Source organism: Mauremys reevesii, linkage group 7 (assembly GCF_016161935.1).
Source record: "Mauremys reevesii isolate NIE-2019 linkage group 7, ASM1616193v1, whole genome shotgun sequence".
Taxonomy (NCBI): Eukaryota; Metazoa; Chordata; order Testudines; family Geoemydidae; genus Mauremys; species Mauremys reevesii.
The window spans coordinates 78,206,231-78,233,948 of record NC_052629.1 but is presented as its reverse complement, the minus strand read 5'-3'; the positions used below and the strand labels follow the sequence as shown (position 1 = coordinate 78,233,948).

Here is a 27,718-nt window from a genome sequence, read left to right as displayed (position 1 = left end):
AGGTACCCCACTAAAGGGTGCCGGCCTCCTCTCCAGCTGGTGTATGCTAGAGAAGCTGCAGGGATGACTTCATCCAGCAGAGGATCTGACCCCACATGTCACACCCTGCTGGGAAAGAGCACAGCTGGGTTACAGAGACCCTACTGCCTGGCCAGGAAGCAGCAGCCTGGCTTATGAGGGTCAGAACTAGAGGCATGTCCCTGCTCTGTCATATCTCCTACCTGGCTGGATTGAGAACACTTCACCCTGTCGCTCCTGTGTGTGTGTCGTGGGGGGATGGTACGATCCAACCTCTGAATAACCATCATCTGCTGGGATCCAGGGATCCAGTCCCCGCTACCGCGGCAGGGTTTTTCTAGCGAACCGGGCAGCAAGGAGCCCCTGGGCAAGGAGCGTATCAAACATTCAGGCGGGGAGGGCTCAGGCAAACGGGATCATCGGCTCGGCGAGATGTTGGAGATGGCAGAGGAAGGGGGGTATCGGACCGCTCCATGCCCGGTTGCTGAGTCACCTCGATTCAGCCTAGCATTTCGCTGCAACTCTGCAGGCAGAGACGTCTTAGCGGACAAAGCCTAGTGCCAGGGAAAGAGAAGGTTCCCTCAGCCCAGGGCGGGAGGGCCTTGACTGGGGTTCTGGGCCCCCCAGAATAGACTCCAGCCGCCTGCAGAGTAAGAATCTGGGCTGCGTTTCCTTGTCCATCAAGGAGAGGTGATGGGTTCCATCCCTGAGAGGATGAGAAGCAGAACCAGGCTTCTCTGGACCCTGGAGGAGGCAGGGGAGTGTGGGGTGGGCCCTGAAGGAGGCAGGGGTCTCTGAATTGGGATCAGCTGAGGTGGGCCCCGCACACCAAGGCTGCGATTGTGCTGGGCAGACACCGAGCTCCAGGCCTCAGTTTGGCAAGCTCCAAGCTGCTTCTCTATGAGAATCCTAACCCACAGTCTCTTCTCTTTGCCTCCCCCCCAGCTAGGGGCTAACGGCTACATCTTTGCCATCGATCTCAATGGATACGTCCTGCTGCATCCAAACCTGCAACCTCAGGTAAGGGCAGGGGCCTTGCTCCCTAGCTTTGACCCCCGCCATCACTAGCCGGGCCTGGAACACATCTACTCTCTGGGGTCCCAATGCAGGGGAGCCTGGAGCCCTCACAGTCCCAGGCCCTTCGCCCTGCCTCACCCACTGCAGTCTGCCTTGATCCTGTGCAGTCTGCAACTCGCCAAGGGTCTGACTCACACAGGGCCGGCTCCAGACCCCAGCGCACCAAGCGCGCGCTTTGGGCGGCATTTTGCCGGGAGGGCGGCAGGCAGCTCCGGTGGACCTCCCGCAGGCATGACTGCGGAGGGTCCGCTGGTCCCGCGGCTCCGGTGGACCTCCCGCAGACGTGCCTGCGGATGCTCCACCGGAGCCGCGACCAGCGGACCCTCCGCAGGCACGTCTGCAAGCGGTCCCCCGGAGCCGCGGGACCGGCGACTGCCAGCGCGCCCCCTGCGGCGCGCCGCCCTGCCTGGGGCGGCAGAATTCCTAGAGCCGCCCCTGGACTCACAGCTCCGGAGCCAAGTGTCAGCAGACAGTGGGGAGTAGGACGGCAGTAGTCGTGCCCATTCCATACATATCAAAGGATGCCGCTCCCTCGAGGAAGAAGAGCAAAGCTCCAGGCTTTTCCTGGTGCTTCACAGCCTTGGGCGGCTGGTGTCAGGGCTCTGTGCCTCAGTTTTCCAGTTTGTTAAAATGGAGCCTGACCTGTCTCTGTGAAAAGCTGGACGTCACCTGCTCCATCCCTGGTGATACAGCTGCTGGAGAAGGGTGCCAGGTGAGCCGGGCTCTCCCCCGAGTTAGGGCTTTGAAGGAGCAGGCCAGTGCTGATGTAGTTTGGTCTAGAGAGAGAGCGCCTCCGTGCCATGGCAGGGGGGAATGACAGAGACCTGAATACCCTGGATCTGGCATAGCTGTAGTGAAGTCACTGGATCGACACAGATTGATGCCAGCTGAGGTTGTCACCGCTTTCAGTTAGAGGGATGGGCGCAGCCCAGGACACATGGGCGAGGAGGCTGGGAGAGAATGTATGGAACATCTCCGTGCCCGCCCCCCCTCACACACACACACAGCTGGAGCATAGCCAGGGTACCCCCATGGAAAGCCCCTGGAGCCAGTCACAGCTGGGACAAACATCCCAGTCCCACTAGTCGCACTCCGCCAGCCTCAGTGCCCACCCAGCTGAGCAGGAGAAGCAGGGATTCTGAATAACAGTGTGATCAGAGGGATTCACACACGTGATTGACTCCCCCAGCAAAGCATGTCTGCGGGACCACGTGAAATTCAGGCTCAGCCAGACAGCAAACACTGGCTTCTCACGGAAGGAGCCTCTCCAGGATCTCTTGGATTTTACTAGGCCACAGCCCCCTCTGCCTGGAAGAGACAGACTCAGATAGACCTCCCTGCCCCCTTCACTGCTGAGATGCCAGCTCTGTCTGCACCGTGTTCCACAGAATAACTTTATAGCCCCCCCACCCCACCCCTTGGCAGGCAGATCAGGATCCTTATCCCCCAGCACAGAGAGGGGAAACTTAGTCACAGAGCAGAGAAGCAACTTGCTCGTGGTGATGGCAGGTCAGTGTTGGAGTAGGACCCAGGTGTTTGATCCTGCCCACTGTGACCATTATATTGCACTGACTGGCAGGAGAGGTGGTATCGGCTTCCTGTGACCTGCAGAGGGCCCCCTTCTGATCCCCCTGCCTCAGGGCGAAGGCTGCTACATTGCAATCTTGTGCTGTGCATGGACATGCTTGTATGTGTTTGAGCGTCTGCAAGTGGGTGTACCCGTTGGCTTGTGCCACGCCGAGCAGGGCACCCAATCCCAGGCACATGGGCTCCGGCTGGGCCTGGGTGGATTCAATCCCCAGCTAATTACCCCTCACTCCTATGCCCCCAAAACCCTCTCTAGTGCTCACAGCTGAGTAGGAAGCCCTGTTGCTCCATGGGCATTAATCGCTCCCTCTCTGGGTCATGATGTATGGGCCCCTGCTCCCCTCCAGACAGGATGCGAAGGGATTAGCCCAGCCCTTTATGAAATATGCCTTCCTGGGGACATGAAGCAGCAAGCAGGATCATTTATCTTGTGGGGCTGCCACGTCCGTCAGTGCAGAGCGGAGGAAATCGGCTCCCTGCTTCAGAGCTAATCGGAGAGATTCATCATTCAGAGGCGAGCTGGGAATTAGGCACTGAGAAATGGCAGCAATCAGAGTGAAATATGTTTCATTGGCACAGATGTCCCATGGGGCTCATCAGCGTTATTAATGGGCGGCGGATAAGTGGCAGAGATGGACAGGGACACGGTGGGATTTATTCTCTCGCCTCCGTCCCTTTCCGCTCGATGGGGCTGAAAGCGTACTTGGCCCATTCCTCTCCCCATGGCTGCCCAGGTGTGTGTTGTGTTTACATGCCGCAGCCCAGCACGATGAGAGATGCCAGGGAGGGCACATCGGTCTGAGCAGGACCTTCAATTTGGGCCGGGCAAGCTGTGACATTCCCCCATTCTTAGAGAGAGGCCTGAACACCAGATTGAAACGGCACCAAACTCTGGGGAGGATCAGATCTGGACTCTGCAGCCTCTGTCTCTAGACAGGACGGCCCAATCCCTCCAGGTGTGAAGACCCTTTGTTCTGAATGGCATCTGGGTGTCAGGGCTGCTGAGAACACAGGAGTGTGGGGCTCTGTCCCAGGTGTTACCTTTCTGCTGTGTAGCCCCCTTTGCCCACATGCACGCAGAGAACTATGGTGCCTGCGCTCACTCCTGGCCCCGTCGGCCCAGCACACCTGCTGGGTGGATAGCTGCACCGGGGGCAGAGAATGGCCCAGCGCTCCCCGTACTGTGATTGGGGCGGGGGAGAGATAGGTGTGTTTGCGTGTGTGCCCATGCTGCCTGTAGGCCAGGGTGACTCTAGCACTGCAGCAATACCTCAGCCTGCCACTGTGGAAGGTTGGCGAGTGGGGACGCAGACCCCATGGCTCAAAACAGCCTTTAGACAAGAGGCTTCCCTGGGAGGCGGTATGGAAAAAGCCCCCACCCAGGCTCAAGCCCAGCCCTCTAGTAACTGGGCAAGGAGCACCCCCCATTCACGGATCCCTCACCCCTCCACGTGCCAGCATGCGGCTCTTCTAGAGCTCCCAGACTGCCCCCCCCCCGAGTGCCCAGTTAGACCCACAGGCTCCAGCCCAGCTTCGTCACTCCGCCCCACAGAGGTCTGAGTCAGGAGCCAGCCCCCTTGCTTGGGGGAGGGTGTCCTGTGCACTGCAGCAGCCACATAGATCCTTGGATAAGCTCCTGATGAGTGTGAAAATCTGTCCCAGCCAGCATTCAGTCCCTACAATGGCTGTCCCCTCCTGGGCCACACCACGGCCCTGGACTCTCCCCTGCTGATGGTATGTGATCGTGGCCCATGTAGACATACCTGAGTTATAAACACACACACCCCAGTCCCCGCTCAGCCCCTAACAACTAAGCTATTTTCATAGCAGCAGAACTAGTCCAGCATCCCTGGGGGTGAGGGCCTCCTACAGTAACCTCCTTTCTGTGCCCAGAGTGTGCTGTGAGCACTGACTTGGGGATCACCAGGGTAGGAAGCCTTGCAGGACCTGCCGATCTGATTGAAAACAGTCTCCTATTCCAGGAGCAGCCACGTCATGCCTCCTTGGGCATCCCCCAGCTCCAGAACGCTCACTAGGCTGGTTGCTGGGGCAGGCAGGGTCTCGGTGCCCTGACCCCTCCAGGTCATTGTTCGTCAGTTTCATTCAATCACCTACAGGTGGCTCTGTGCCTGGGGTGCAAGCTCTGCCCAGAGAGCCCCAGGGCTGATCGGCAAAGAAAACCAGGGAAGCCTGAGAAGAGCTCAGTGCTGGGTGGAAAGTGACTGGGCAGCCACCAGAACTGGGGCTAAACACAACGTGCCAGGGTGCAGGGCTGGGCAGTGGGGACCTGCCCTGACTGCCTCAGGATCAGCCCACTGAAGTTAAAGGGCGAGTGGTTCTCTTCAGAAAAGCGACTGGACGAACAGCACTGGTGGCCTCCATGCTTCTGGTCTCCCAGGAATCCTTGTATCTAATGTGCCCTGATGGCAGACAAAGGGATGTTTATTTCATCTGCTGGCCCAGCACGCGCCCCCAGGGAGCTGAGAGTCAGTCTGGACATCGCCAGGAATAAGGGTTCTGCAGGCAAATCTGTCCTCTGCAACTGCTATGCAACCCCCACTGCCTCTGGACTCACCCCTCACTGCCCTCCACCTGTGCAGCCCACGTTCATCGGCACGCCATAGCCTAGAGCGCCATTTCCTGGAGTTGTGCTGGCTCTGTGGGGCTGACAGGAGTACAAGGCTGTAGGAAAAAGCCCAACTCTGTTCCTCAGTTTCCCCTTACGTAAAAGTTGGCTCATAACCCTCCCCGCTTCAGGACACTGGGGAGCGTTAGTTCATCGGTGTCTGCATAGCACTTCAGGATCCCCAGTGAGCAGATGACGTGAGGGGTGCCAGGGAAGGCAAACTGCTAGACAGCTCTGCTAGTACAGCCTGTTGGGTCTCACTCTTCCAAGCTGTTGCCATGTCTTCCAGCACCCACAATGCCTCAGGGCGTTGGCTGACCAATCAAGTGCTTTACTAGTGCGCTGAGTGGCTGAGCCCAGGCTGTCGGATGGTTTGGATGAGGGGAAATTGACTTGGCTCCGAGCTGCTTGGGCCCAGCTCTGCTGATCATGAACCCTGGATTCTCACCAGCCTCTTTCTCCTTTCAGATCATCAATTTCCGAGAGCCCGTGACCCTGGACTTTCTGGATGCTGAGCTGGAGGATGAGAACAAGGAGGAGGTGAGCTGGGCTCTCCCTCCACCCCTCGACGAAGACTAGAGACTCAGGCAAAGGCTGAGTTAAAAACAGCATCTAGGTGGCCCTGCTGGCAAAGGGGCCCGGGAACTTGCTGCATTCTGTGCACAGGACAAGCACAGCCCGGGCAGCAGGCTTCCTCCATGCTGCCTCTGCCCTACCCTGCCCTGCCCTGCAGGGAACAGCCTAAGGATGGGAAGGGAGGGCAGACACCTTGCCTCATTTGGTCCTTAGTGTAGGCAGGGGTGGTGGGGTTTGGGGATTTGAGCGCCCGCCCACTGGCATCGATCCTGACTCCTGCAGGGAAAGCAGTCCCACACCGGAGTTCCGGGGACTGGCGCACGTGAACATGCTTGTACCCAGCCCTCACTCCATAAACATCCTCCGCTCCCATCCCACCCACTCACAGGGCCATCAGAGAGGTTGTCATCCCTCTCCTTTGATCTCAACGTCCCTGGGGCCGGCACGGTGCCTTGTTCTCCCTTCTGGTGATCCGTTGGGCTCTTGGCTGGCCACATTCGCCCCCTCCCCGTCTCCCCCCTCCTCCCGTGTGTCTGGAGCGCTGGGCACAGACAGGATCGCAGAGAGCCCACACAGGCAGCAGACTGCCCAGGGCTCAGCCTCTTGCGGCGCAGAGCCATGGTGTGTGTCAGGGCTCAGTTCCCTTCCTGCCTGTTCCCTAGATCCGGAGAAGTATGATCGATGGCAGCGAAGGGCAGAGAGTCATCAAGACCCTGATCAAATCCCTGGATGAGGTAAGGACTTGGCAGGGCCCAAGCGGAGATGGGGAGGGAAATTCTTACATTCTTGGGGATAAAAATGGAACGCAATGGCAAAGCGAGACAGTGTGACAGTCCTGGTACTCATGGGGCCTGTTGCACTCAGAGCCTGGAGTGTGACTCCTTGCACTGTCCTGTCCGTGGGCTGTAGCACCTGGGCTGCCATTTCAGTGTCTCCTCCCTTTGCAATTCCAGAGATACATTGATGAAGTCATCAGGACCTACACCTGGGCCCCTATCAAAAGCACCAATTACAGGTGAGCAGGGTGTGGCTGGCAGGAGGGAGCGGGAGGTGGGAGGGCTCTGCTCCATCCCCTGTGTTAGCCCCTCTGAAGGCACAGAATCAGATGGATGCCAGCCACCGGCTGGAGAGGGAGAAATGGGTGACAAAAGACTCTTGGTAGGGTCCGAGATAAATGGAACGGTGGCTTAAGCACCGGGCTGGGAATCAGGAGACCTGGGTGTGGTCCCCAGCTCTGTCTTCCCTCAGCCTTCTTTTCTCAAGACTAAACATGCCCAGGTTTTTTAACCTGTCCTCACAGATCAGGTTTTCTAAACCTTTGATCATTTTTGTTGCTCTCCTCTGGACCCTCTCCAATTTGTCCACATTTTTCCTAAAGTGCGGTGCCCAGAACTGAACCCAGCACTCCAGCTGGGGCCTCACCAGTGCCAAGCAGAGCAGGACAATGACCTCCCGTGTCTTACATATGACAATCCTGTTAATACGCCCCAGTCCAGAATGATAGTAGCCTTTTTTGCAACTGCAAGATATTGTTGACTCATATTCAGTTTGATCCACTTTAACCCCCAGATCCTTTTCAGCAGCATGACTACCTAGCCACTTAGTCCTCATTTTGTAGTTGTGCCAGGGCCACCCAGAGGGGGGGGCAAGTGGGGCAATTTGCCCCAGGCCCTGGGCCCCACAGGAGCCCCCCCAAGAGTTTTTCAGGGCCCCTGGAGCAGGGTCTTTCACTCGCACCGGGGGTCCTGGAAAACTCTCGCAGGGCCTGGGCCCCCAGAGCTTCTTCCGCTCCGGGTCTCTGGCAGCAGTTCGGTGGCGGGAGCCCCCCGCTGCCAAAGACTACAGGCCCCCTGAATCCTCTGGGCGGCCCTGAGTTGTGCATTTGATCTTTCCTTCCTAAGTGTAGTACGTTGCACTTGTCTTCTATTGAATTTCATCTTGTATCTTACACTGCACTGAAAGACACCAAATTTCATGACAAACATTCCTAATGTCACATCCCCATGTCAGCAACTGCTCAGGGGTGTTACATAATCCCGACTGCAAGAAGAGGTGTCCAGTAGACGCTCTTTATTAACATGTAATTCACACTGCCTTAAAGGTTTGAACATATGGAGCCTGGGCAGACTGAGCCAGACAATGGATTTTTCTCTTCTCTAAACAAATTTGTAAAACCTAGGAAATTCCATTAAAAAAAAACCTATTTTAATAAACCATTAAGAATTCGAAATTCAGAAAATGCCCAAGTTAAGATTGCACGTACAACCTTAATTCTACCTTCTTATGCGTAGACATTACAATACACGGTAATGACATGGTCACAGTCTATTTTTCAGATACAAGATGGAATTTTTGCTACAGCCTTGTAAAATGTGCAAGGAATAAAAGAAACTCCGCAGGGCCCAACAAGGGTATTTAAACCACAGGGGCAAGTGGTTGGATATATTATTGGAGAACTAGTATGTGATGAAGTAATTAATAGAGCTAGTTGGGAATTCTCCAACAAAACATTTTCCATTAGAAAACTGCAATTCATCAAGACCAAAACTGTTGGTGGGAAAGGGTCAGTTTCAACAAATCTCCCAATTCCAAAAAACACTGGGAGGGAAAATGTGTTCAGAATATGTCAAAATGTCCTGTTTCAGCATTTTCAAACCAAAAAAGTTTAGTTTTTTTCTACTGGAAACAACTTTTTGTTTAAAAATTTTAGTTAATGGATGGTTAAAAAGCGGGGGAGGGGAATTAAAAGTAAAAAATGAAACATTTTGAAATTTTCAAAACGAAACATTTTGATTAACCCGATAAATTTATTTACCAGATAGCTTGTGAAAAATTTAGAGATTTTTACATTTGATCCCAATTCAGGACAGGAAAAAAGTTTGAAATCCCCAAAATTCTCTTGGGTTGGGAAAACCATTTCCCGCCCACCTCTAGTAAGTAGGGATTTTAGGGGAATTAATACTTACTAACATTGGAGCAGAGTGAAAATTGTGTGGGCCTCCTTTAACTGGCATTTTCTGACTTTGGCCAGGGAGTGCTGCTGCACCCACAGCCTTTTCCATCCACTACGTTACATTGTAGTGTAGCTTATTATTGCAAACCCGGCATCTTTGGCACTTGAGTTTTACTGGAGAAATAAGTCAAGTTATCTGACGTCTCTCTCAGAATTTGGTGGCGAGTTGCTATGACTTTCCCATCTGTCATCGGCCATAGCCCAAAATAGTTACCAGCCAATCAGAGTCTCCCAGTCACCTGATAATAAATGTTAAAGTAGAATGAGGAGCAAACCGCGAGTTGGGACTCATGTGAAATCGTGCCCGTGTATTGCTCATGAAGGCTACGCACGCTAACTGCCATGAGCAGGGAGAGAAGGCAGCAGCCATGGTTGGAAATAAAACCATTGCCCAGTTTTCAAAGGTCCTAAGCTTCCCCGTCACCTCTCAAATCAGTGGGAGCTGCAGGTGCTAGCCATAGAAAAACAGATCTTGCTTGCTTGCTTGCTATGGCTTCTAGACTAGAGCATAATCTGCCTTGGGGAAGGCTGCCATCTAGTGGGTAGACAGGTTCATTGTGAGTATATCTATTCCCTAGAGCAGTTTCTCCCAAACTTGGGATGCCCCGGCGGGCTGGGCCGGTTTGTTTACCTGCTGCGTCTGCAGGTCCAGCTGCATTTCACTACGACGAACCGCGGCCAGTGGGAGCCGCGATCAACCGGACCTGCAGACGTGACAAGTAAACAAACCGGCCCAGCCCGCCAGGGGCTTTCCCTACACAAGCGGGTCCCAAGTTCGGGAAACACTGCCTAGGGATTGCTATGAAGCAGACTAGAGAAACTGCACAGGGTCCCTGGTCTGGAGAGCTGGCCATCTGATCCCATGCATGATACAGCCACAGAACAGAGGGGCAGGGGAGTGGAAGGAAGCACAAAAGGGGGGCAATCATAAGAGGACAATGCGGCCTTGTCTCAGAGGCTGGACACCCAGGCAGGGGCGAGGGGACAGTCCCTGTGCTTATGGCGTGACAAAAAAAAATATGGCGTTCCAATCCCTCAGGGCAATGGAAAGGGATCGGAGGACTCCCGCTGCTTGCTGGCCTGTTGGGAGCTGTGGGCTTCCTGGACACAACCAAACCAGTTCAGACAGAGGGGGCTGTCCCTATGTGGGGAGGGGACAGACTGGGTACCCTCTGCTTCACCTATCCATGCAGAGGCCCTGAGGAAGGGAGAGGAGGCACCACCTTGTGGGAGAGGGACAGGAGCGGAGTGGAGATGACAGGGCTGGCAATGGACAAAATCGGGAGTAGATTAGGGAGGCTGCCCCAAAACCACAACCCCCCTCAAGGCTAGAACTGCCCCCTTCTCAGGCTCCTGACCTATTTCGGGCTCTAACTCTGAAGGGCCATCCTGGCTCTTCCCACCCCACCCCCCGCACTGCTTCACGCCCCTTGTCCTCACTCCCATGCCAGCCCCCGTTTCTCAGCAGCCTCCAGCCCCCTTGTCACCACTGACTTCCCCATTAGCCCATCTCATTTCTGGGCTTTGCAGGGAACAGGCTCCAGCAGCTTGGGGGGACCCTGCATGGGAAATCAGTGGTGGGGTCTCACCTTCAAATAACGTCCCACATGGAGCTGGGCAGAACCTGGTGGCTAGGACAGACCCAGCTCTCATGGATCCTAGAGAGCACAGCCCCAGGCAGGTGGGGTTCTGGGTCCCCGATAGCAGAAATACCCTCCTGGAGCTCCCTGTTGAATGGAAGAGCATGTGCTGGGGGGCTCTAAGACATCCACCTGCCTGAATTCCTGAACTCCCTGGGACGGACTTTGGGTGCAGCCCCTGGGAGGGAAGAACTGGATTTGGATCTCTGTATCCGGTCAGCTAAAGGGAATGTACTAGTTAAAGACACTTCGAAGCCATCCGTCCCTATATCTAATGGGGGAGTGGGGTGGAAGAGAGTATGTTCCAAACATTCCTTCAGTCTAACAATCGTCGGTGGGGTTAGCATGTTCTGGCTTCGAGCCTGAGATCTGCCCCTGTTCTCAGTGAGGTTCCGTGTGGGTGCCGGGGTAGCTCGCAAATGCAAGGACAGAGCTCCAAAAGGACAGAGCTTCCTGCCAGGGATCAGGCCCCAGATGTCCCCATTACATTGTCAAACGAGAGTCTAGAACAACATGTTGGGTGAAATCCTGGCCCCACTGGATCCTACCCCTGGGAAATAGTTTGACAGCAGGCTAGAAACATGCTGATTCCTTCCTTCTCTTCCACAGCCTGGGGCTAGCCTTGCCACCTTATAGCACGTACTACATCCGGGCAAACCTCAGCGACCAGATTCTCCAAGTGAAGTGTAAGTAGACACTTGCCTTTTCCTTTTGCCCTTTCACATGCCCTTTGACCCTGAACCTACCAGCTGGTACAGAGAATGACCAATGGGGGGGAAATAAACAAAATGTGTGCTACTAAAATGAAAAATCATCATTTCAAAATAGAGATGAACAATGACATTTAAAATGGAAGGTTAATTGTCTGCCTGGGAATGTGAGGGTTTCGGACTTAGATTTTGCATTTAAAAAAAAAAACCTAAAACAAAATGTTTCCTAAAAAAAAAATAAAGACCCCTCTAGAGGAGATGAGGTTGACGTGCTGCTGTATATGCTTTCGATGTACTAGGTGATAATTCTGTAGCAGCCAGTTACTTTGAAAGCCTGTGAAAATTTGCATGTTTTATTTTTGTTAAGATTATTTTGGGTTTTGTTTTAAACCACTTTTGTTTTTATGATTTAAGTTTTGGTTGGTTGATTTTCTTTTTAATTAATTTATAATTAATCTATGTACTTATGTGTTAACCTGCTCACCTCTCTCTCTCTCTCTCTCTCGTTCTACGCCAGAACCTATTCTCCCACCTCAGGATACGAGTCACTCCTGAAGGGGGTGAATCAGGCTTCCTCCTCCATCTTTCTCTCCCTCCTTTCTCTCTCCTTCTGTCTTTGTCTGTCTCTCTCTGCTGCCCACTGTCCCTTTCTCTTTCCGAGCACCCTGCTGCATTCATATTCCCTAGTATAGCAGGTCAGAACGTAGGTCTGGGTTTGATTTTATTCACAATAGGAATTTGGAATGAACCGACACAAAATTCAGCTGGACTTGTCTCCCCAGGCTTGGTTGCTCCCAGGGTTCCTCTTCAAGGAGTTGCTCAGCCCACACCTTTGGTCCTCACTCATTAGATAGATCTAGGTGGGGCAGTGAGCCATCTGCATCAGTCAGCCATCTGCATCAGTCAGCAGAACCCATGTAACCCTTTCCCAGCAGGAACAGCACTTGATAGCCTGAAAATACTGCCATCCTGTTACCTACCTCCCCACTACACCCGTGCCAACATGTCCAGTTTGGTATCCTCTCCATTGCAAGCCCCATTGGGATCCAACTCCTGCAAAGCCCTGTGGTAGCCTGCGTCTTGGCCCTGTGGCTGGGAGTCAATCCCATGACTCCATGGACATCTCATGGAATCCAGGAGAGACCAGTGATGTGTCTGATCTCGCCCCATGGCAATAGGTGATGGGAGCCAGGGCAATGCCCCTCAAGGAGATGCCCATGGGCTCTGTCACTTGAAGGAGTTGGAGCTGTTCCAAGCCCTCTGCACCAATGTCTGGGTGCACCCTGAGTCCGCTAGATGGTTGCTCTGGCTGCTCAGCCTCCATGTAGAAGTCGTCGTGTGTTGCCCAGGCTGTGCCAGCATAGATGGCTGGGGCCATCAAGCCAAGCTTGCGTCCTAAAAATTGCTCTGGAGTGACTAGGGCCGTCAGTTTTCTGGTTCATGATGCGGGCTCAAGCTGCCCAGTGGATCAGTTGTGGTTCACAGGCTCACGGCTGGGCTCAGCCCTGGAGCACAGCTCCTCCAAACGCAGCCAGCCCAGGGTGGCAGCTAGGAGGGCCTTGTAGCTGTACTCACCCAGGGCCAGATTTGCAGCTTAAGTCTGACTTGTTAAAAAATGAGATAAATGGAGGGCCCCAAATTCCTCAGCACCACTCGAAGATGAGCAGGTAGGCTTCAGGGGCCTCATCCAGCCCCATGTTGGGCAGCAAAGAGCTGGCACTCACTGGCCCCAGTGCCCCCTGGGGAAGGAGCAGCTGCAACGTCTGCTCCAGGAAGAGCAGCTGCTGTTCTAGAGATGGAAGTGAAACATGCTGCTGCTGTCTCTGGGCTGCAGCTAGAGCCTACTCTCCAAACAGCCTGGCCCCTGCCCCTATCTGCCCCCTCCCACTTCCTGCCCCCTGACTGCCCCCCTCAGAACCTCCAACCCATCCAACCCCCCGACTCCTTGTCCCCTGTCCGCCCCCTCCCTGGACCCCTGCCCTCTATCCAACCCCCCTGCTCCCTGTCCTCTGACTGCCCTGACCCCTATCCACACCCCCACCCCCTGACAGCCCCCCCAGGACTCCCACCCTCTATCCTACTGCCCTCTGCTCCTCATCCCCTGACCACCCTCTTCCGGGACCCACCGCCCCTAACTGCCCCCCAGGATCCCACCCCCTTCTCCAACACCCCCTGCTCCCTGTCCCCTGATTGCCCTCCCAACCCCATCCACCTCCCTGCCCCCTGACAGGCCCCCCTGGGACTCCCACTCCCAACCCACCCTGTTTCCCCTCCCCTGACTGCCCCCGAACCTCCACCCCATCCAACCACCCCCTCCTCCCTGACTGCGCCCTAGAACCCCCCTCTCCCTTATCCAACCCCCCCACTCCCCACCCCCTTACCAGCAGCAGGAGCTCGCAGCCGCAACACCAGGCCAGAGCCAGTTGCACTCCCCATACTGCCCAGCGGGAGGGGCAGGCCAGAGCACGGCCTGTGCAGCTGCGGGAGAGGGGGAACAGTGGGGGAGGGGCCAGGGACTAGGCTCTCCAGCTGGGAGCTCAGGGGCCAGGCCAGATGCGGCCCGCAGGCCGTAGTTTGCCCACATCTGCCCTAGGTCTTTGCTCTCTCAGCAGCCACTTACATCAGAGTGAGATAACAGCCTTCAACATCCTCCGTTTCCCTGTCTTGAGCTCTCTATCCCCCTGCCTATCTCTGTATACCTTTTTCCTTCTCTCACCCACCTTTCTTCCTTCTCTGTCTCTGTGCCTCTGGGCACTCTCGTGTCTCCCCTCTGGTCTCTTGTAACCTTGTCTTTTTGCATGGTCTGCTAACTCAGTAAGAACATTTCTATATCAAGACTGTTGCAACTGTTTGCTACTGACGTTCATTTTTATTTTGATTATATAAATATAGATGGATTATAGTTCTCTAGTTATATCTATACTTTTTATTATTATTTTACTGTGGCCTTTTTTCTTTTCTTTTTTTATGTCTTTTTTTGCAAGAGGTTTCCTTTCGGTCTGATTATGATACACAATATTTTTATTCAAACAAAAATTGAATAAAATATTGTTTGTGCCCTCCCTCCTTCCTCCTTTCCACCCAACCCTCCCCCCCTTTTTTTTTGTTTGTTGTTTTTTCGTTTGTTTTTTTCTTGCTTTCTCTCTCTGGTGGATTCACACAGTACCAAACATCAAAATGAAGGGCAAGTATTTTCAGTCTTAGACCACTAACCCTTCACCACCACCACCACCCCCCGTGTCCAGTACCCCCACCCCTCACTCCCACCCTTCACCAACTCTCCCCCACCTCTCCCACCCAGCCTGCTTGCCCATTTCCTGTGCCCGTTTGCCACACCTAACCTTGCAAACCTCCGCCAAACTGTTCCTTCTTCCACTCCTTCCCTCCAGTTCTTTCCCCTTTATTTGAAAGCAACATGTCTTGTTATGTTCATGAGAGCTTTGTCCCTATTTATCTCTGCACTCCTTCCCTGTGCATTGCTCAGAAATTCGATTTGATATCGTTAGAGTCCATCTCCTATGGAATTGTTATGTTTTGATTCAGCAAGGTTTTCGTAGCTAGTTTAATATCCTGCTCTTCCGCCTCCCCCAGCCCCCTTTCTTGTTCTTCTTTCCCTCTCTCACTCCTTCCCTACAAATCTCTCCTCCTCCCATCTTTGCTCCTGTGCGTCCCTCCTCTTCAAGACAACTCAAACTGAATGGGATAGGGCTGTGCAGAGACCTCGAGACTCAGCAGTACTTGGAACTAGATCCATTGATCGCTTCAAAACTGATAATAATAAGCGTTAGACCTCCTGAGTGGGGAGATGTTGGCTGAGCAGGAGAAAGGGGCTGAAATCTCAGGAAGGTCCATGGCATGTGTGAATTAAAGCTTTTCTTCCAGGATCAAGTCTCAGTTATCATATTAAGAAGGCCCCAGATTGTATGTCAGTGCATCATGTCAGTCCCAGCCATGGCTATGTCATACTGGTCCACATGCTGAGTTGCACTGGTTTAACTCCAGGTGTGATGTTAGGCCTATTTAGTTTAATGGAGGAGTGAGGACTCTCTTGTTGTTGTTTAAATCCAAGTTATTATGGTTTAGTTTAAGTCGATTGGGGAAGGGTTTATCCCCAAATGAACAGCTCTTAAACCTAAACACATGTGTCCATGTGCTGCAAATGAATGTGTGTAGAGAAAGCCTCGGTGTTTTGAGCTAGCTGCAGCCGCCTGAGATATCCTGGGTCTAGTGGCACCAAAGGTGGAGTTGGCTGGCTCAGTGTATTCAAGTAAATGGGTCTAGGTGTATACAGTACAATCTGATGTGATGCTGGACCATCTGCTTGGACATGAATATCCCACAATGCAATGGAGCCCTGAGTCGATGACCCTTGAAGTCAATGGGAGTCTTTCCATTGACTTCAGTGGCCATTGGATCGGGATCTAGGAGCACCCTCAGTGGAAAAATAAAGGGGGATGAGTTTGGATGGAGCTGTCTTTCCATGGTTTCCTTTTTCTCCATCCTTTGTATAGCTCAAGATAAAGGGCCAGACACCAAGAAATGCAGAGCAACTAGCAACTCCCATCCCGTGGGAATGGGTGGTGCTGGTCACCTCTCAGGATGTGGCCTAGCATAAGCACAGCTTTCCAGAGATTGGACCAACTCCTACAGTCTTTACTCAGGCAGAACTCCCACGGATTTCAGCAGGAGTAGGGGCTGAGTAACTTCTGAATTTGACTCAGCAATCTGCCCCGCTAGTCTCCCAGTGGCATTAGTGGTGCTCCATCCCTGAACCTTGTGCAGTGGGATAATGTTTACCCTTCAGCATCTGCCTTCACCGCTTCTCTGTCTGTTACACAAACAGAGAGAGGAAATGGCTGGTCCTGCCCAGGCACTAGCAAGACATGGTCCTGCCTTTTGGGGAGAACTGAGTCTGAAAACCCTGTCACGTAAATCCAGAGATGTCAGGCAGCCAAGGACCAACTCTGCCTCTCCTGCTCTCCAAACCAAAAGGAGACATGTCAGGGTCCAGTTCATGGGCACATTTACTGTCAGGAACATCGGTGTAATACAGTGGGAGGGCATGGATGGGACTGAGGGCAGAATTTGGTACAGTGACTCCATGAATAAGGCTGCCCAGGGAAAGAGGCATTGAAATACTTTGAGAGATCATAAAACCATAGAAACATTGGGCTGGAAGGGACCTCAAGAAGCCATCAAATCCAGTCCCCTGCGCTGAGACAGGCCCAAGTAACCCTAGACCATCCCTGACAGGAGTTTGACCAACTTGTTCCTAAACGCTCCAGCAACAAGAATTCCACAACTTCCCTTGGATGCCTGTTCCAGAGCTGAACTACTGTGATAGTTAGACAGTTTTTCCTAATATCAAACCTAACTCACCTTGCTGCAGATTCAGCCCATTACTTCTTGTCCTACCTTCACTGGACATGGAGAACAATTGATCCCCGTCCTTGTTACAACAGCCCTTATTTCATTTTTAAAATACCAGGTCCCTCCTCAATCTGCTTTTCCAGATCCTGTGGGATTCATTAAAGTCCAACTGGTGAAAACATTGGCTTGACGCTGTGCCTCATAGAGGGCCTGACACAAAATCTGTCAGAGTCGATGGATAGGCTTTGAATCAGAGCCTTGATCAAGTGAAAAGTACAGCCAATGGGTTTAAAGTAATGAAATAATGTGTGGGAAATTGACTTCGCTTCCCAGTCGCTTTCTCTGCACCTGGGGGAATGGGGAGCATGTGCCTCCCATTACCCTCCTTCCCCCACTCCCACCCCACATCCACCAAGGAGACCTACAACCCCACTCCACAGTGTGTTGAGCAGAACCACTGGAAGCTACCCACTCCTCTATCAGTTCCCCCAGCCAGGCAGAGAGGAGAGGCTCAGAAGCTTGGGAGGGATGGACAGACTCAGAGGGGGCACAGATGCCATAGACAGACAGACACAGAGGAAGGGGAAGGAAAGAGAAAGGTAAGGGGAGCGTTGTCCTCAGCCCTGTTCTATCAGCCTTGAGTTGCCTCTTCCCAGTGACCCTGTAATGGCAATGCTGATGGAATAATTACTAGTGTTTTTGTATTCCTTTCCTCTTCCTCCTCTCATTGGCTTGTATCCAGACCCCGCCTTACAGAAAACAACAGTCCAACCTATGGCTGTGCTGCCTGGCAAAGGGCCTTGTGTGTCTTGCAATGCACTGTGGGAAGACATGGCGGGGAGGGCGAGGGGCATGGCTGCTGGTAGGGCTAACCTCTGAATATTTATGAGTATGTAGGTCCTTGTGAAAAATGCAGACAGACTGTACTAGTCGAGCCTGTGTTGTCAGAAAATGGCCTGCAATGGAGAGCTGACAACAGCCATCCCCTAGGGGGAGCAAGGCAAAGGACCCTTCCCTGCTGGACTAGCCACCAAAGCTATGAAATCCCAATAGGATTGGGCATATGCCAAATGCACAGCAGGGGTTTCTCCCAACTGTTTTCCCTCCTTGCCTCCAAACCACTTGGGTCATCTGGGGGAGGTTCCTCCATCCCCTATCCCCACATATGCTGCTCTAGCCTTTGTCTAAGCCAAAATCCATCCTCCAAGGCCACAGTTCAGCCCAAGGTTTCCCTGCAATTTTTATGGGTGAAAACCCTTAGGACCTAATCCCTGCACTCACAAGTAATACATACTCAAGTCGCCCATCCCTTTGGCTCCTATGGGGCGACTCATCTGAGTAAGGTCTCTTAGCAGGAGTAAATGAGGCAGGACCAGGCTGCAAGTAACATCCATGATTGGGCCAGAAATCCAGGGTGTCTCCAAACGCCTGATGCCATACCCACCACTAAGGAAAGAAAAACCATGTTTAATACGACTGATAACCCCTCACCTTCATTCCCCAACCATTCCCTGCCCAATGGCCTGAGGACACCTTAGCCTTTGTTGGAAATGAAAATGAAGCTTTCTGCTTTGGAGAGTCGCTTTCAGCAACTCACGGATTTTCTAGTTATGGGTGTGGCCTCTGCCTTTCCAAACAGCTGCACGGATCCTGGCTGACTCCTTTTTTTCCCACCCCATCAGGTCCTCTCCTGGGCCCACTGGGCCAGGCTTCAGCAACACATTGCCTCCTGGGGCAAATATCTCCCATTCGTCTAGGCAGCCAGCCCCAGGTTTTGTACCAAGAAGATGCAGTGGCCACATAACCAGGAGATAATGGCAATGGCAGTGAAAACCACTAGCACAGAACGAGGGAAATGCAGAGAGATAACATTGTGGCCCTCAGCTTTGGTCCTTGAATCTGCAAGAGCCAGAGTGGAAAACCTCCATTGGAAGAGCAGGAAGATTAGCCTAGGTTGCTCCGACAGCTCCTTCAGATCCTTCCCCCAGCCCCATCTTAATCCAGATTTAGAAGGATCCATTGCAGCCTGACCAAGGGGGATGGTTATTGCTGAGCTGTAGACCATTGGCAGCCAGAAGGCAGCAACACCCCCACAATGCATTGCATTTGACTTTTATTTGGTGGGTAAGTCTTTGGTTGGACTGTCTTCATAAAGGACCCTGGTTTGGCCATGTTGATGCCTGAACAATGATTTTTATTACAAAAAAAAATTGTTGTAGTAATATACAAGCATAGCATGTGGTTTCTTTTCGTTGTTAACAATCCTCATAAGAGAGAGATGCCCATATGACCTACTGAACATGCATATATATATATATATATATATAAATGTGTGCACATATATATATGTATGTGTGTATATGTAACTATACGGCCTGTATTCATACATATACAACAGAGGAAATATATTGCATTTCAGAGCACAAACCAAAAAAAAAAATCCAATCAAATCACCAAATCTTTCTAATGTTGGCAACATATTGGCTATAACTCTCCTTCTTGTGCGATGCTACAGTTACCAACAGAATTCCCCTTCCTTTCTCTCTTGTTAAAAATCAGTCAATTGTTTGATCTCTTTCGTTTATTCCTCTCTCTCTCTCTTTCTCATATTCTGAGACAAAGCCCCTTCCTTTGTTTGAAACCCCCACCAGATAACGTTGCCTTTCTGTTGCAGATTTTGAATTCCTGCTGCCAAACAGCTTTGAGTCCGAGGGACATGTATTCATTGCTCCCAGGTAGCTTTGCGTGTGCGCTTGCTGAGGTGTCCATTTAAACACACTCCCCACGCTAACCCCGGGGCTAGTTCAACTCCCCTCTTCCCATTTCCACCTCCACCCCTACAAATATCCCCTCTCATCACCCTTCTTCTCCAGAACTGATGCCACTTCATTGTGCCTGTCTTACTTTTTGTCTCTTGTGTGTGTTGTGTGCCTCTCTGAGACGGTAGCTGCTACCTGCACTCTGTTGAGACTCCACCACAGTTGGCAGGCTGTGTCTATCTTCAGTTCTGTTATATACACGAGCACAGTATATATGTATAGCTGTATATGAGGCGTATATACGTGTACATATATAGGTATAGTTTCTGAAAAGTCTCGTAGAGTAGCAGACAATCCCAGAAGTCATAGTGGGATTGCTGTGACATCATACAGTCATGTTGGCTGTGCGGGTCAGACTGTTCAATTATGGATAATATTTGGTTCAAGTTAAGGTCCTTTTTCAGGAAGAGAGAATGGCAGATTTGTTCAGGAGCCAGGCCTGAGTTTCTGCAAACAGGTCCTTTATTCCTAGGTGTCCCTCAGATAGTTTCAAACAATCATTCTCAGAGCTGGGATCGCTTGCGTCAATGATTCATTATTCAGCTCATGTAATTGGCTGCATCAGTCACATGGTGTTTCTGGTCACTGATTGGTTGACCAAACACATTTGATTTTAAATGGCAGAATAACAAGTAGCACTTAACACACTTTTGGCGTGAGTTTTTGAAGAAATGATAGTTTGACTAAAATTTGTGGATGTCTGAAGAGTTGCGAACACTTTCACAAATGCCAGGTGGTAGTTTGAACACTCTTGAGTCAGAGCCAATAGAATGATGCACTTTATTTAGTGAAAATGCTACCAATCAATTTGTTCACCCAGCTCCACTCATATTGAAAAGTCTAATAGGAGGTAATAGGGATTGGACTCAGAGGGTCCTATAGAAATAACTCTAAAAACTGATAGGGCTTAATAGATAAGGAACTCCTTTATACAAGATGTTTTTATTTTGTAAGATTCTCTAGCAGGGACAGAAATTTCTATTAAACTCTATAGGAAAAAATCTATAGAAATATTGTCACACTTTTTACTAAGGGTATATTTATAAAGGGTTAATAAATGGTTAATACAGTTATAGAGTCCAACAGCTCAATAGATTGCTTATAGCCACATCTTAGAATCATCCATAACACCTATTGATGTGCTTATAACTATCTATAACACATGCTACTCATGTCTGTAACGTGCTTATAACATCCATTAATCATTCATTGACCCTTAATAAGCCATTTATAAATATACCCTTAATATAACATTGGACTCAAATGGGATTATTTTCTTTTAAATGCTATTGGACTTTTCCAGAAAACTAATGTTCGTTACGAGGCATAGAGTCAATATTAATGAGACACTTAAGGAGTATGGAATTTAAACAGAGACGGTGTCAACTAGAGACATAAAATTTCAAAGCATATGTTATTAAAAAAACCCAACCCACATCTTATGAGAATCTACTGTACATTATAGCAGTCAGGTGACTCCAACTTCAGCTCCCAGCATAGAACATTACCAGAAGCTCTTGATGAATTTCTAGCTTTTTATTAGAAATCCATTGCGTTACCAATGTATTATTCATGTATGTTAGAGAAGGGCCCGATCCAACAGTTTGAAATTCAGATCCGAATGATGTAGTTCATAAAGGAGAAGAGAACCTTGGAATTGCCTTGTAGTGATTTATTGCATATTAACCATTTTTCTAATAATAGGTAAGAATCTTCCATTTTGAAATCTGTTCTGTGAATGTTCCTTGCTCCAAATTGGTATCAATACTGTGACACATCAGAAAAAAAAATAGGATCTTGTGTCATTGCTTCCCTAACCTACATATCCCTGGGGACCAAAAGGACTGTAAGATGTCCCAGGAGGACCATATGAGATTACATGAGTGTCAATAAGACTGTATGATATCCCATCAATTCTAATATGTCCCCTGGCAATTTTCAGAAACCATATATCACCATTTAATATCTCTGTGCGTGTGTGAGCACATATATCTGTACGCGTTTGTGTAGATATATAGGTGGCTATAGTTAAAGATGACCTTGGGACGCCTATAGATCTTTGAGCCACAGAGGGGTGTGGGAATCTACAATGCATTCTAGCCATCATGTGAAAAGCTTAGAAGACGGGAGGTGAATGACAATTTCCATCATGTTGGTGGAGTGGAAAGAGGAGACTTGGACCTTGCACAGTGCAGCAGGAAATTAAAAACATATGGCTGCCCCACTCAGCTGCCCACACAAAGGGGGGACTTGGTGCCCCTCCAGAGGAACCCCACCTTCACATACACACACCCCTGTTGTTAGTGCTGTTATACTGTAAGCATGCCTGCCACATACAGATGCATCTCCACTGCTGCTCTTTTCAAGTCCAATCCGTCCAAGCGGCACTGCATCATCTGGATAGTTTTGCACCAAAGAGTCCTGGTCAGATCACTGTGTGCGCAGTGACCTAGCAATGCCAAAATGGTGGGTACACGTGAAATCGACTCCCTGCCTCAAATATGAGTTATTTCAGGGCCAGTCATGAGTCCACTGCTCAGCTCTTTAGAGAGACAATGCACGCCAATCACCTCTCCTGGGGTAGTTTGACCTAGTGAGAAGAGGAGTCACACCTGCTGCATGCAGAGCTGCTTAAGGATGGGATGCCCAGGGGTTCCCTCCCCACCACTTTGTTTCTCCCCAGGAGTCACTTCAGCGTACGCCAGAGCTAAGCCCACAAAGGGCAGGCCAACTGATCTGAGCCCCAGAGCTGGGCCTGCTGTGTGTCAGGAAATGCTCTAGGCTGATACCAGGGTCACGCAGTGGTGAGCATCAGTTGCCCTCATTAGCCGGGTGTTGTGAGATGCTCCCACTCCACAGGGGTCTCAGACCCCCAAGCATTCCCCATGGGCACCCATATACCCTGCCATCTGCTATCCTGTAGGCATGGATCTGCCTTCCTAGTACATTTGATCCTTCAGCATAATTACACAGATGGCTTAAAATAAAGCAGTAATAACTAAACTGATGAAACAGGCTAGAAAGCCCTGCAGGCTGCAGGACCCGCTCTGTCCCATGCCAGGGAACTCAGCCGCAGTTCCAGCCAGGGAGACCAATGCCACAGAGCCAAGAGTTTGTAAAGACAGTCCTTAAATTGACCCGTTCCCATCCACTTTGCACCTGGCAGGCAACAGCAGCTGGGACTTGCTCCCCATGGCACCCTACCCCTGGAAGTGATGGCAGTCTGGCAGCGAGGGGCAATATCATGCCAGTGTAACCCTCGTGCTTAGTGTGATACAGGCCTCCCCACGGTGCCCGATCTGCAGAGATGAGGCTGTTACAGATGCCAGTGTGGGAGTCTGGACAACCTGTGCTGTTAGCTCTGGAAGTCCCCGGTTCAGTCTCTGGCGCAGTGGCCAAGATGGTAGCCCTCATACCAGAACTCACAGGTACAAGAAACCTGGCGTGATTGAGGCAGCCTGATGCCTGGGGACTTGGCGACTGAAAGCGATGGGAGCCCAGCAGCTGGAGACAGCAGCCATCGGGGAAGTAGCACCAGCATGGCTGGAAGCAGGTTTAAAAGCAGTTGGTTTCTCTTTCCTGAATGACACGTTGCAGCCATGGGTATTTGGGAGACAGGGACTCCCAGCTGGGGCTGACATGGAACCCAAAAGGAGCTCGCTCAGGGCAAACCTAGACTGAGCCAAACTCATCCCCTTGGCTTCAGCGAAGTTACTCCAGGCATGAATATTGTAAGCTCCAAGCTACATCCTCAGCAGGTGTCAATCAGCATATGGCACAACACTCATTTACCCCCGCTGAGAATCTGTCCCTATATAATTTCATACACCTCACACCCAGACACATGCAATCACACCTCTCTCACACACACACACCATCCAGTTTATTCTTTTAAACTATCAATGACCTTCATTTTCTAATGCACCGCAGGACGGGACTCCAGGCCAAGTGCGTGCCTGCGTTCTGATATCAACACATTGTGGGGGCTGGGACAACAGAGGACCCCCAGCAGCTACTGGGGGGTTCTTTGCAGAACACAAATACATCTATGCCAGATGTACATGTTCTTCTACACAGCTAAACCAGCACCTATCTATCTACATAAAAGGTACAGATATGTATAACGAGAGTGTGTCTGTGTGTGTGTGTGTACCGGTATTTCCAATGCAGTAACCCGGGTAAAGCATGGCTGGCCATCTTACTTTCATGTTGCTAAGACAAAAACAGCTGTGTGCAGTAGAAACTGTGCCACCAATGAGACAGACCCCAGAGCTGTCTCTCTGCTTCCTCCCTCCCTGCCCCTTCCCTCCGTTCCTTCCAGGAGCGGAGTCTACAAAAGCACTAACTGAATGAAAAATACAAACAACTGACTCGCCAGAGATTTTGCTTCCAGAGGTTGCTTTCTTGCTGGTGAGGCTAACTTGATGGGCATGTGGCTTGCTGTGACTGGAGCATACAAGCAGCAGCCCCAGCAATGGGAGCGTATTTGTCAGAGCACGCGGTAAGCTGAGCACTTGGTGAATGGAGCACGAACCAGTCTCAATTTGATACACTTCCACTGCTCCCTGTATCTGGCAGTCCCCAAGCTCTTTATAAACTAATCCTCACAACCCTCTGCATGAGGCAGGTAGGTATAGTTATCCCCATTGTACCGATGGGGAAACTGAGGCATGGAGCGGTGAGTTGGCTTGCCCAAGGTCACACAGTGAGTCAGTGACTGAGCCAGGGAAGGAATGCTGGAGTCTTGTCTCCTATAGCTGTTGCTCTAACCACTAAACCACACTCCCTCAGTCTCCAGTCATCAAGTGCTTAACCTACTTTGTGATCCACCACTCTACCTGCTCACGTCACCAGAGCTCCTGACCACATGGTCAAATCACAGGATACCATCTGCAGCATTCACGATTCTAATGCTGTTCATATTCAGGAGTCTTTCAATCTACTGAATTGTTCATCCTGGCCTATAGACAGCCATGGCTTATCCTCCGTGTGCAGTAAGAATTCATGTGTTTGGAGATGTGACGGTTCTTTTGCAAACACCTAAATAGCTGCTGGCAATTTGGTAGGTGGGGATACTTCTGAGGCCATCACAATCAGTCCTCAATGGCCACAATGCCATAGCATAAAATATACCTACGTCATGGCACATTAAGGCACCCATTTGTAACAGTCTGTAACGTAAGACATTGCCGTCTGAATGCCATCAAACATCATTAACCAGTATTGCAAGCTCAGTATAGGCATCCTTCCAGGTTTTAGAATGGGATTCTCAATGGAGTGGGCCTACCAAAGAGAGACCAGCTGCTTCCTAAGGTGACAGGGGAATTCATGCACATGGTCACTGAATCCTACGCTTCTCCAGGTCCATTGAAGAATTCCTGTCTTGAACTGTGAGGCCCACCCTTACTAAAATGACGACATGAGAAAGAAACTAGAGTCACATTCGGTCCTAGTCTAATCAGGTGCAACCCAGACCTGGAAATAGGTACCTGTGTTATGGAAGTCAAGGGAAATTCCTCCCAGACTTAATGTGGTCAGTAGAGTCTTTGCTTATTAAACCCTGGGCCTCTTTTAGGCTGTCCCATGGCATTTGGAAGCATCTTGTTTTCTATTGCAGCAGCATCTGAAGTTGTGCAGTTCAGACTTTTTTTGAGAAGGCGATCCTGCGCGAGATGCCTTCAAACACCAGACCGTGTCCATCTCCTCCAGCCTTGTTCCTATCTCAGCTAAGGGCCTGACACATTCCACAGTTTTCCTCACCAGTGTTAGGGTTCGCTTGTGACAGGAAGACAGCCCCCAAGTTTTGGCTAATTCACCTGCAGTGACACTTGAAGCTGTGACGGTGCTGCCCGTGGGAGCCAGCTGAGGTCACTCAATCAGGGTGAACTGCAAACCAAACGGGGCAGACAAACCCCAAATGCTGGTGGTTATTCCAATACTTAGATTTACCAACCAGCACAAAACAGCTTCTACAGTACCTCACCGGTCACTTAGAAGTCCAAACCACGCAGTTCCCTTAAAGTGCCCTGCCTCAGGCCTCCGTCCAGACACACCTGTCAGATATGATGATGATTCCTAAGAATCTTACTTCATCATATAAAAGAAAAGGTTCTTCCAATCCCAAAGGATCAGCCACATACCCAGGTCCAATTACAACTTAGATCTTACCCAAAATACAGGCTATAGCCAATTCTTATTAACTAAGCTAAAATTTATTTAAAAAAGAAAAGAGAGAGAGTGTTGGTTAAAAGATTAATCTACAGACAGACTTGAATTCAATTCTTGAGGTTCAGATACACAGCAGAGATGAGCTTGTAGTTGCCAAAAGTCCTTTTAGAAATAGTCCATAGGTTATAGTCCAATTTCCATATTCAGGGTGGATCCAGTCAATGACTGGGGATCTCAATCCTTATGGCTTAAGGTTTCCCCCTCTTAAAACCCAAAGCAGATCTGAGATGAAGAAGGACCCTGTCCCAGGCTTCTTATACATTTCCAGCAGCCTTTCGGCCTGAGAAAACAATAGGCTTAACTCCTTCTCCCAAATGTCCTGGCAATTAGCACAGAGTAATTTATCCATTAAACAGTTCAGATACAGGTTAGCATAACCTTCAAAGAGACACATAGACAATAATACTATTTCACTCAAGTATCATCATAAATGTTAATATTCCTTTCTTGATCTTTGAATTAAAACTATAGCAATAGACAAGACTTGTTTGCTGCCATCACAAGACCTGAGCAAACATCTCCCCTTCTACCTCTAACAATGCAGACTTGCATTTCAAAGCTCTAGTCATTTACATATCTTCTTAACCGTCCTCAAGGTTCACCCATGGGTCAGGTCAGTCTATGAGTTAATTAACTCTTTCTGGCCCTGTCATCTTTCAATGAGATATTATATCACAGTCATAACGTCACAGAAGCAATCACACGTTAGCTGGATTTTGAAGCTGCATGCACAGGGTGAGTGCAATGGGGCCTTCACCTCCATGGAAGGGCTGAGAGAAAAACTACCACTGGGTGTTGTGTCAGCCAATGATGAGAGTTTGGTGACTTTTCCAAGGTCTCCATCCCATTAAGTCACCTCAAAGCTAGACCTGGGATCAGCAGCTGGATTATAAATTCTGTAACTGCCTTGCCTTCACCCTTTATAAGATCCCGTTTTAGGCAGCCCAGCAAATAGTACTTCTGATGCTGCGTAAGTGCCTTCAGGTGTTCTGATACCACCATGATAGGTGCCAGTCATCACCCATAGAAAAAGAGGTAGGTTTGAAGATCTCACCTTACTTGATGTTCCCTTCAAAGGTCTTTTATGGCCCTTCCAGCTGTCATCCTTGAAAAGCCACATCCTTCTGTGCCAGGGGGCACTGTATTTTGAGGAGCTCTTGCCACCATTCTGGGCAGTAATGTCAGAAAGCATCATACTGTTTTGCCAGGTGGCACCATCTTCCTGGGGAGTCATAGCAGCTGGCACCAGCTTTGTCACTCCAGGTGATGCTTCCCATCCACAGGTTCTAGTTAGCATTCCAGTGACAGGACGCTGCTTCTGGCTACTTCCTGCTGTCCGTGCGGCAGAGATAGCCACCCCTCCTGCTAATGAAAGCAAGTAGTTGCGTGTCATCTGATTGCTCTCCCCACATCTCAGACCCCAGAGACAAGTGTTTCTTTTGTGAAGTTTCACCTAGAGGACACTTGTGGGCCCTTTTCAGGCTGCAGAGTGCTGTGGATATTCATGGTGTGTCTAGTCTGCATGCTAAGAGAAGGTGCAATGGCATCTAGTACCATCACACTATCTAGTACTCACATGCGTGGCCAGCTGAGCCCTGGTACATTGACAACAAAGCCCCGGGATTTGCCATGACAAGAGTCAGTGTAAGGGAAGGAGCCCTGGGCAATTGACCGAAGACCCACTGGGTCTGAAGAATGTGCTACCATCTTATTTCTGCCCATTGAATCCAAGAACTGAAAGGGAAGTCTAAAAGCACCCAGCGATCTCTAGCTTATCTGAGCAGACGCGGAGCAATCTGAGGGTGCAGTGACTGCTCATAGGGTACTTCCACTCAGTGACATTAGCAAGCCCAGTTGGCGGTGGTGCTGTGCCGTCGCAGCGTTAGCAGCCTTCCCCCATGGTGTTTGATGGCATGGCTGACTAGGTATCAAGATAGCCAGCAGCAGTGCCTGACCCAGGATTGCTATGGCTGATAAATTCCAGTGTAGCGGCTGTCTCCACTGAAATTAGCCACGTATTCTTTCATAAACTTTCAGTGGTTCTTGGGTGACGA

At 50.5% G+C, this 27,718-nt stretch overlaps 1 protein-coding gene across 8 annotated transcripts in view; it reads left to right on the top strand.

The window, feature by feature from the left end:
* CACNA2D2 (calcium voltage-gated channel auxiliary subunit alpha2delta 2) overlaps nucleotides 1–27,718 on the top strand; it is a 643,579-nt gene that overhangs the window by 594,393 nt on the left and 21,468 nt on the right. For all 8 annotated transcript variants that reach the window (XM_039547175.1, XM_039547174.1, XM_039547177.1 and 5 more), the window contains 6 exons: nucleotides 964–1,038; nucleotides 5,777–5,848; nucleotides 6,547–6,618; nucleotides 6,838–6,899; nucleotides 11,147–11,223; nucleotides 19,292–19,352. In XM_039547175.1, coding sequence (XP_039403109.1) covers nucleotides 964–1,038; nucleotides 5,777–5,848; nucleotides 6,547–6,618; nucleotides 6,838–6,899; nucleotides 11,147–11,223; nucleotides 19,292–19,352 — 419 coding nt within the window. The remainder of the gene's footprint in view (nucleotides 1–963; nucleotides 1,039–5,776; nucleotides 5,849–6,546; nucleotides 6,619–6,837; nucleotides 6,900–11,146; nucleotides 11,224–19,291; nucleotides 19,353–27,718) is intronic.